Source organism: Myxine glutinosa, chromosome 12, assembly GCF_964187855.1.
Source record: "Myxine glutinosa chromosome 12, kmMyxGlut1.1, whole genome shotgun sequence".
Classification (NCBI taxonomy): domain Eukaryota; kingdom Metazoa; phylum Chordata; class Myxini; order Myxiniformes; family Myxinidae; genus Myxine; species Myxine glutinosa.
This window is the reverse complement of record NC_136272.1, coordinates 87052538-87063761: the sequence shown is the minus strand read 5'-3', so window position 1 is coordinate 87063761 and position 11224 is coordinate 87052538. Positions and strand designations below refer to the sequence as shown.

The following is an 11224-nucleotide window of genomic DNA, read 5'->3' as shown; positions in this document are numbered from 1 at the left end:
TCAGGAGAGTCGACCATTTGCTGGTGAAAAACAAAGCCAAGAGTGTAAGTAGAGGATAAATGTTGGTCTGGGACACACTCCATTTAACATGTAAGTGAATGGGGAAATCACATTGAAACGCACTAAATCGCCTTTTTTCCTCTTTCTACTAAGCCCATTTACCTACTACTAAAACACATTGAAGTCAATGGTCTGCATTTAGCTTATTAACTCTCCCCATTTTTCATTATACTCGTACAGAGACCCAACGAAAATTTGTGTTTCATTTTTAGGTAATAACTTCATTCTCTTAAAAGAACAATCACCATCTAAAATATTGATAAATATAACATTGGAATTTAACTCCTGGTTTAGGTATCGCCGTTGAGCTGATATGAAATGATAAACTTCTCTTAATGACCTTGTCTGAAATCCTCCAGTGCCACATACCATTTTGAGATTATAGTAAACTAGCAAAGGTACCTGGCGTTGCTCGGGTTCCAAATATGTAGAAAGTAAATGACTTGACTTGTAGCAAGTTGTTATGTAGTTCATGTTGTATGTAATTGTAATGAAATTGAAACTAAGTTGAACCCAGGTGTTACGCTCTCTCCCACCACTCAGAGGCGTCTCTAAGAACTCGGACGACCATCGCTCCGGATCATTCCTGAGACATATAATCTGTGTGACAGCGTAGACTCGAATGAATGAAATGAATGAATGATCGTTTTAAGGCTATTTTCCCCGCTAGAGCGGGGGTTAGCCTTGCGGGCCCCATGACAATCATGGTTCCCTGTTTGAGGCAATGTTTTTTGTGGCCGGATGCCCTTCCTGACGCCAACCCTTAGTTGCCTCTTACGATGCACAGGGATACGGTGTACCTATTCTAAACCGGGGTACACACCGTAGACTCGAATGGTGCGTATATTTAGATGATCCAGGCTTGCTTGCACTGATTGTTAATTGCTGGACTTCTCCTTTATTATATAATCCTGATATATGGCATGATCGTATTTTTACAGGTGTTGCCAGAGAACGAATTTGCATTAAACCTACCATTAGGACAATGTTGTGGATATGACTTTTTACAACAATTAATGCAAATTCCTCTCTTCGTTCTGAACACGAGTACGGGACACGAACGAGTACGACATGGCTCATAAGATGATCCAAGTGCCGATCTTTGGAGCAGACCCTCAGGCGACGGACGTGGCCGCCGAACTGACACATTGGCTGAAGATCTTGAATAACCAGTTCAATGCTCAGGAGGCCGTCACCAATGAAACAAAACTCGCTGTGCTTCAATCAAAGGTGCACCATGCCGTGTACATGGCAATTGAACAATGTGAGACGTTCGATGCAGCTGTGGCTGAGCTGAAGTGTATCTACATAAAAAAACGAAGCGTGGTCTATTCACGACATTTGCTTGCGACTCGACTACAACAGCCCACGGAGACTTTCGATCAATTTGCTCAAGACCTCTGACACCTACTGAAGGAGAGTACCCCTGTGGTATGCACCCATGAACAAGTCTGCGATGACCTTGTCCGCGATTCTTTCGTCGCAGGACGAAGGTCGCCGGTCGTCAGACAGAGACTACTTGAAGAAGCCGATTTGACACTAGCCGAAGCACTCTGGTTATCTCACGTGTACACCGAAGCACGGGAACAATCCGACGCATATGGACGCCCATACGTCACGGCGGGGACATCTCGACAGACCCGACCGGAGAGAGCTACCGCCGAGGTCGTGGATGCAGCCTCGGCACCTCCGCCGGAATCGGAGACCCCGGCCACTCCCGAGGATCCCGATCCGGGCTCGACGGTGGCTGCTGCAGCTGGACTCAAGTCCGGAAGTAATGCTACATGCTATTTCTGCGGGAATCGGAATCATCCCAGGTCTGTTTGCCCTGCTAAAGATGCGAAGTGTCATTTGTGCACAAAGATGGGACATTTTGCAAACGCGAGGCAAGCGAGCCCGCTTGACGATGAATGTGCTTATCTCCGAGCCAGCAGTACGAACGGCGCGTGGCGCGCCTCGCCCGACTTTGATGGGGATCGCCCCTCTCCATGGGCTCGACTGAGCTGAGAGCTCGACCTTGATGAGACTCGCTGTGCCGACTAAACAAGTGTCGCAATCACTTCAGTACGTGGCGCGACCGTCCTTGACAGGCATTCTTCCGACACCCTGCCAACTTCCGGGATCGGCCACCTGATCGGTTAATGCTGGCTTTGAAACTCCGCGCGTGGCACGAGCACCCTCCGGAGGTGGTACGAACGACCTACAAGCTACTTTAACGGCACGAAAGCTGGGAACTTCACGCGTAGACCATGGGCCAAGACTCCAAAATCCACTTTTCCATAGTCCCCACTTGGGGGCTACTGGATATTTGCAAGAGCAATAGATATTAGGTCATTAATTACTATTTTTAATGTTCCCATCACTAAAAACTGAGCATTTTTGAGAAATTTGCATGCAAAAATATACACTTCCCCAGCCAGAATCTAGCATGATGATGTCATACTGAATGCCTTTACAGACCAATCACAGATGCTGTATCTGCAAGTGTCACAGAATTGGCCAATCACAGCCCTTGACCCATGCAGCTGAGCTACCTGGGCATAGCAATGGCATGTTGCATGCACATTATTACTGGTGCAAGAGAAAAGATTACTTTGTTTTCGGAAGTTAGTTGGCAAAAATTCATCACAAGTGTTCATCAGTGGAAATCTACAGATACCAGAGAAGCTTAAATTGCACAAAATGCAATCAATACTTTTGGATTGGAGCTGGTTAGAGCACCAGAAATACTCGATGCCGTTCCCTGTCAAGCCGGGTATCATCGCAAGTGCTACATGCGATACACTGACAAGTGCAAGATCGAGAGAGCGAGGACGAAGCCTGCACTCGTGCCTCAAAGCAGTGACCAATGTAAGTAAATATATTCTTATATGTGATTATGTTATATTTTCAATAAAATGAGCTTATCCAGCATTATATCACCACTTTGAGTGTTGGTTTGTTTGGTCTACAAAATGCAAAAGCACAATCCACCCACATGCCCCATGTACTGAGATCTGTGTAGTGTTTATTTTGATTGTATAGTTCAGTGCTACTGCTAGCCTAGATTATTTTGTTTTGCTGCCCCACTTACATCTGTGCTAGTTTTTTAAATTCTCTTTCAGAAATATTTTGGTTCCTACCAAGATTTATGGGATATACCCTGTAGATTTAAATTTTAGTTCCTGTTACGTTTAAATTTCATGGCTAACTAGGTACGGCATAAGTTAAGCTAGAGAGTAGAGTTTACAGTTACCAGCCACCATATCGTGAACATTCTATGGGTTACCAGCCACCTGAAAATTTGTTCAGCTTGTTCTCTTATTCCTCCATGTATGAAGTCAACAATAAGTCATATCAATTTGTATTTATAGAGAAGTTTATATCACATATTGTTGGCATCATACATGCAGGAATAAAATAACAAGCTGAACAAATTTTCAGGTGGCTGGTAACCCATATAATGTTTACGGAGGCTGGTAACTGTCACCTCTATGTCTGACTGCAATGAAATATGAATTTTGTCACGAGTCATGTTAGGTAGCTCCACGGACCATCCTGTACACCTCATTATTCATACTGACAATATTATCTGGATACAGGACGCTTGTTTGCCTTAGATAATCTAGACCTATAGATGTTAGAATTTCCTATCATACAACTAAAAAGGATTTAATTATTTTTGAAGGGTGTGTAAAGTTGTAAACTGTGTATTTCTTTTTGTTTCTCATTCCTCATATTTTTCTTGTTTTCCCACTGCTCTCCCTACTGGTCCCCTTTCTTTAATGCAGCTGATGCATCTGCTGAACATGACCAGGGACAAGACGAAGTGGCTCCCAAGATCAGACTTCTGCGTTCAAAGACATCCCATTCCAGGGCGGCGGGCTCAAGATCCTCCCATCTACTGCCAGTATGCTGTCTCATTTGCAAGAAAGACAAGAACATTGTAGACCCACACAGCAGAAAAAGAAGAAAGGAACAGTTGGGTCATTGTGCTGGTCACTGCAGCTGAGATGAGGAAAGATGAGGCCCTCCTCATTAACATCAGAGGGAAAGATCTAGTAGCCCTAGAAGCTAGGTATCATAAGAGCTGTTTTAAGTCTTACACTAGATTTCGAAGCAAAAACGATGTGAAAAACCCCCAAGAGGTTTTTTTGTATGACAAGGGGTGTAAATGTTTTTGCCAAAGAGTTGTTGAAGAGAGAATTGTCAAAAATAGAGAAATTTTGAGGTTAACAAAGTTAAATTACTTGTTCAAGAAGTGTGTAGAAGAAGAGGAGAGCATGAAAATCCCATCCTACAAGACATACAGCCTTAAAAGAAGATTACTACAGTCATATCCATTCCTCAAATTTGTCAAGTCATCAAAAAGTAATGAAAGTGATCTTGTGTTTGTTGAGGATCTTTCCACAGCAGAGATTGCAGGGGAAGCAGTGAACGACTCATCAGAAAGTGCTGACGATACAGACACTGACACTGATGTCAGAATGGGTGCTACAACCAGCAGGATTACAACTCAGATGAAATGTAGACCCCTGTACCACGCTGCTCTGGCACTGAAGAATTCCATTAAAGACAAATGTGATACCACCCCTCCACTGAAGTGGCCACCACGTTCCAAGGAATTGACTCTACAAGCAGCACACAACATAGTTCCAGATGAGCTGTTCAATTTCCTGGCATGGACTACAGGCATCACAAGTGATTTCCCCCCACACGATTCGCGTGTAAATGTAGATGATTCCAGCAGTAAAAAAAAATTGTATCTGTGTGTCAGGACATCATCAATCTTGGAATGAAAGGAAAGCGATTAATGCCAAAACATTCAGCTTCCCATTCCCATACTGAATTCATTTCATCATGACTTAATGAAATTGACAAAGATTGCTTCATTGCGTAAATAATGACCAGTTACAACCTAAACCTTGCTTTTAAATGTTCTGAGAAATATATAATGCCACATCATTATAAATATCTTGCAGGTTTTAACATAATATTATGATGTATGCTTCTTTTCAGTGATTGACATTATCATGAATTGATGATTTTTATAATGTCTTCAGCTTGTATTAAAGACACCAACCAAGACACAAGTTACTCATTGCACTGTACGCAGTTCGTTTGTAACATTACATGTACGAATACTTAGATGTGAGAGGAGAGTGACGGAGAGAAAGGAAAAAAGGAAAAGAAAGAGAAAGAGCGGGGGGGGGGGGGCGGGGGCGGGAGGGGGCGGGAGGAGGGAGTGGAGGGGAAAAGAAAGTGCCTGTGTACGAGGTATGAAATAGGAGAAACAAAATTTAGTAATTGGAAACACTGTAAAAAGAGGGCAATATTTTGTAATAAAGTATGAGCACAAGCGAGGATGGTACTGGATGTAAGTTTTTCAAGCAAACATTAAACTGGATGAACAGAGATATAAAATAAATAAGGGGTATGTTTTTTCTTCATTTAAACACATGGTTGTGAGATGTTTGCATTTTAAACTATTCTGTTTGGTGAAAAGATGATGGCAGTGGTGTTCCAAATTAGTTTACTACCCGCTATGAACTGTACTAATTTAACCATTGATGTCTCCTGTAATTCATTGTGTAAGACACTACAAAGACCCTCTTATCAACATTTAACATAACTAGGGCATGCCCGTACTATATATATGCCCGTACTATATATCTATCTAAAATTATATCCCCCCCCCCTCTATTTACATGAAATGGTTTGGTCCATTCGCAACGCCAAAGCGAACGGCGAACGGCTTGCGAGTACAGTGACAATCCCCCCCCTCTATTTACATGAAATGGTTTCGTCCATTCGCAACGACCACAGAACCCCCCCCTCTATTTACATGGAATGGTTTGGTCCATTCGCAACGCCAAAGCGAACGGCGAACGGCTAAATCGCCATAGCTCGGTAAGTACTTGTCCGATTAATTTCAAACCTTGAAAAGGCACATCCTCGGGTCCCCAGCAATATACCTGGCAAGTTTCAAGTATATCGGACCGGTAGTTGTCGAGAAATCGTTGTCGCATACATACACACACACATACACACAGAGATTAGTGGAATTATAGATAGATGTTATGGATGTGTTTATATAAATGGAGTCTTTTACAAGTATTTCTTCTGCCCATTTGTTACATTTCTGTGCTCTAAACCCACAGAAAATGCCTATGTGTCACCGTTGCTAGGGTAAAATTACCTTAGCACCCATTTCTATGTATTTCTTTGTTTTTTTGTGAAATTCTCAGTAACACTCAATTTTCAAGCTTGGGAACATTTGATTTTGGGTTCAGGCACATATGAGGAATATATTAAGGAAGGTTTCAAGTAGTCCCCAGGAGGAGACTATGAAACTCAAAAACTAAGCAGAAAAATTAGGTACGGCCCATGGTCTAGCGTGGTACAAGTGCCCTCTGGAGGCGGCACGACTGGCCTACAAACGACTTCAACGGCACGAAAGACTTTAGCTGGCGTTGGATCCACACGCGAGGCACGAGCGCCTCGCCTTGACGACTCGATAACTACAGGTCCACCTGGCCTGGCTCTTGCAATAATCCCACTCATGATCGAGGGAATTTTTGCCAATGCTTTAATTGACACGGGATCCATGGATAGTTATGTTGATATTCGACTTGTGCAGAAACATGGATAGCCGATTCTTGGGACAAGACACCGAATCTTTATGGCCTCTCAGGGGCTATGGCTTAGCACAAAAGGGGAATGTCGACTGAAGCTTGTGATTAAGGGTCGAATGTTTCCGGATGTGCATCTAATGGTCTTACCAGCATTATATGCAGAACTTTTGCTAGGATATGATTTTCTCCAGCGACATGGACGTTTGGAAATGGAATTTGGTGGTACTGATACTCTTGCTGTGTGTGCTCTTGCAGGGATGGAAATTGAGCCACTATCGCTGTTAGCCAATATGACCACGGACTGTACACCTGTCGTGGTTAAATCGCGACGCTACTCACGAGCTGACGCGCAATTCATTGCAGAAGAAACGGCGCAGCTACTAAAGGAAGGTATCATAGAACCTAGTCGGTCACCATGGCGGGCCCAAGTTCTGGTGGTACGAAGCGAATCGCATCGCAAACGCATGGTAATCGACTATTCGCAGACGATTAATCGGTTTACACAGCTGGATGCCTACCCACTCCCGGGAATGGACTCCCTGGTACGACAGGTGGCACAGTATTTGGTCTATAGCACTCTCGATCTGCGTAGTGCGTATCATCAAATCCCCATCTCTGAGGCAGATCGTATCTATACAGCGTTTGAATCGGGTCAGAGGTTATAGCAGTTCACCCAGCTACCTTTTGGGGTCACGAACGGGGTCGCTTGTTTTCAGAGGGCTTTGGACGACCTCATCGCTAAGGAGAACTTGACCGATGTCTTAGTTTATCTGGATAATCTCACAGTTTGCGGGTATGACCAGGAACATCATGATGCTAATCTGAAGCGCTTCCTCGAGGTTGCGCAGAGGTATCACTTAACTATGAATGAGGCTAAATGTCGCTACTCTGCTCGCACAATAGATCTTCTGGGGTACACCGTGACCCACGGCTCTGTCGCTCTAGATAAGGAGCGTCTGCGACCCTTGCTCGACATGGCCCCACCCTGCGATCGTGCTTCATTGAAGCGTGCTCTCGGGTTGTTCGCTCATTATTCTAAGTGGGTCCAAAATTTCTCCACGAAGCTCCGCCCACTTGTGGACTGCGGAGTGTTCCCCATGAGCCTTGCCGCCAAGGCCGCTTTCCATAGCCTTAAGTCCGACATCGCTGGTGCCGCTGTGGCGACGATTGACGAAAATAAATCTTTTGTTTTGGAGAGTGATGCGTCGGATCATGCGATAGCTGCAACTCTCTCCCAAGGGGGGCGCCCTGTAGTCTTCTTTTCGCAAACTCCCTCCTCCGCTCAGCGGAGACATTCGTCTGTCGAAAAGGCGGCGTATGCCATCGCCGAGTCGAGTCTCCGGCAATGGCGTCCCTATTTGCTCGGACAATGCTTCCAAATTATCACGGACCAACGGAGAGTTGCTTTTATGCACGACACCCAGCATACTCAACGCATTAAGAGTGAGAAAATCACTCGCTGGCGGATCGAACTCACCGATTTCTGCTACACAATCAAATATCACCCTGGGAAGGGATAACCTGTTTGCCGATGCCTTATCGCGGCCGGCGACGTGTGCGAGCCTCATATCTTTTGATGATCTGCTCGTTTTGCACGACACCTTGTGCCATCCCGGGGTGACGCGTTTCGCTCATTTTGTGCGTAGTCGTAACTTGCCCTACTCTGTTGAGGATATTTGTCAGATCTGTCGCACTTGTTCTGTATGTGCTGAACTCAAACCGCGCTTCTACAACCCTCCTATGGGAATGCTGGTCTGAGCTACTAGGCCGTGGGAGGGATTGGCGATGGATTTCAAAGGACCACTGCCGGCGTCACCGGCTTCGAGTAACTCTCGTTACCTGCTTACGATCGTTGATGAGTTCTCGAGATTCCCTTTCGCTTTCCCGTGCGTAGACATGACAGCCGCCACGGTTATCTGGTGCCTGCAGAACTTGTTTTCTATGTTTCGGAATCCGGCCTACGTGCATACCGATCGCGGCGTGGTGTTCCTGTCCCAGGAAGTGAGGAACTTATTACTCCAGCATAATGTCGCTTCTAGCTATACCACTCCGTATAGGCCGCAGGCGAATGGACAGCTCGAACGCTTCAATGGTATTATATGGAGAGCCGTTACGCTGAGCCTTAAGTCCCTCGGCCGAGGCCTAGACAAATGGGCTTGGTCGCTACCCGTGGTGGCACTGAACTCGATCAGGACTTTACTGTGTACGGCTACCAATCAAACTCCCCACGAACGGATGTTTCATCACCCGAGGAGTTCGGGTAGTACCCGATCTTTACCTAGTTGGCTTGCTGAGCCGGGACGGGCTTTCCTCAAACGTGCAGTTCACATGAGTTAGTATGACCCACTAGTGGATAAGGTGCAGGTACTTCAAGCTAATCCCGAGCATGCTCGTGTTTTGATGTCTGATGGACGTGAGTCAACAGTCTCCGTATGCCACCTGGCCCCTTGCGGGGAAATTGACGAACCAATTTACGAATCCATGGACTCTCCCGTTGCTCCGCCTGAGGAGTATCTGCCGGCTTTCTCACCGCTAAACGCACCCCAACCTGTAGGCCCTGTGGTGCCACCTCCGTCACCTGATCTAGGCAGCTACTCCGACGCAGGGTACTCTGGTCTTGGGGAGGAAGCACCCGGTAGTTTCCGGACCTGTGCCGGTAGGGAGATTCGTCGCACCGATCGCTACGGTTGGACCAACTGACATGGATGGACAACTGCTGCCCCTACTATTATGCTGCTGCGTGCTTGATTCCTGCATTAGCGGAGGTGTAGTTTTAACGGCCGGGAGAATGTAATGAAATTGAAACTAAGTTGAACCCAGGTGTTACGCTCTCTCCCACCACTTAGAGGCATCTATAAGAACTCGGACGACCATCGCTCCGGATAATTCCTGAGACTTATAATCTGTGTGACAGCGTAGACTCGAATGGTGCATATATTTAGATGATCCAGGCTTGCTTGCACTGATTGTTAATTGCTGGACTTCTCCTTTATTATATAATCCTGATATATGGCATGATTGTATTTTTACAGGTGTTGCCAGAGAACGAATTTGCATTAAACCTACCATTAGGACAATGTTGTGGATATGACTTTTTACAACAGTAATTATAAGTACATAACATAAGAACTTGCTATAAGTTAAGTCATTTAAGTTAAAAAAAAGAGTGAGTGAGTTGGTGTTTTTTGTCCAAGTTCAATCCATTTAGGGACTATTTCTCAGAACAGGCCACATTTGGTGGCTTCACAAATTTTTTGCCGCTGCTGGGATTGGAACGCGGATTGTCTGCGTGGCAAGCAAGCACATGATCCACTGGGCCACCAGCGCTGCTTAGGTAAAATATTAACAGACATGTGTTTTAGTCAGCAAGAGCTCTGGGGTAGACAACATTTCTTGTTATGCCGTTTGGTGCTCTGATGAAAAGATGTGTGCTTGCCCCAACACGTGAGCATGCAACGCAGAGTTGACCATGAGAGAAACATGGACTTGTCAGTTCAACTCCAGCAACCTTGAGAGACTGTCCCTGAGACTTGTTGATGGTCATAGCAAATGATAGTCTCACTGGAAACTGAAGGTGCTTGAACTGAAATCGCATATCTGTTGGGATGATGGGAATCCGTGGAATAAAAACATCGTCTCCCTTGGCACAACCAGTCATAATGGTGGCTTCGATCACATGAGACATAAGAGTTTTGACAGCGAGTCTTGTACCGTTACAGAGTTTTGGTGCATCCAAATTTCGTAGCAACATAATGGGGGCTCCCACCTTCAGTTGCAGATTGTGAGGTGGAACGCCAGTGAGCTGAAGAGAGTTTAGAAACTCTGTTGGATAGTTGAGAGCATCGTCAAGATCAACTACAGTGTCAACTGACTTGTACCATGTGGATTGGTCTGGTAGCTGTTGAATGATGGTGGCATTAATATCCTGCACAATGTAATTTTTGGGAGCAAGGATGGCATGTTCACAAAGCCACTCATGGGTTTTATAATTCTGTGAGAGGCTAGGATAAACCTTTAATAGCATTTCTTCAGATGTGTTGATGATTGTTCCACAATTTGGGGGTATTGTGACATCTCCAGTCTCAGTGTCTACTGGTAGCTGACCATTGCCCAGTTGAAGCAAAACCTTTGGAAACTGGCCTGCTGAGACATCTCTATTAAGTGCAACTCTCATGTTGGTAGAAAGATGGAGTTTTTCCACTCATCTCCAAATGTAGGATTATTTGAGGCATGCTCTCAATTCGTCAGCAGGTGTACCCTTTGGAATGACTGGTAGAGTTTGCCTGAAATCTCCAGAGAGCAAGAGTGTCACTCCACCCATGATTTTAGTGTTACCTCTGAGATCCTGTAAGGTGCGACCGAGAGCCTCAAATGCAAGTCTGTGAGACATTGTACACTCATCCCATACTATCAGCTTGGCCTGCTTTAGAACAGGTGCCTGTCCAGATCCTTTGCCAATATTGCACACAGGACTCTCATTGTGGGCCAGGTTGAATAGCAGCTTAAAGGCAGAATGAGCAGTCCTGCCACCTGTGAGCAAAGTTGCAGCA

General features: G+C 45.3%; 1 protein-coding gene across 1 annotated transcript; it reads right to left on the bottom strand.

Moving 5' to 3' along the window:
* Window positions 1-10032: 10032 nt before the first annotated feature.
* On the bottom strand, window positions 10033-10848 carry LOC144888398 (ATP-dependent DNA helicase PIF1-like). Its single transcript, XM_078766278.1, has one exon. It carries the CDS (start codon window positions 10846-10848, stop codon window positions 10033-10035), a length of 816 nt encoding a protein of 271 aa, XP_078622404.1.
* Window positions 10849-11224: the final 376 nt, after the last annotated feature.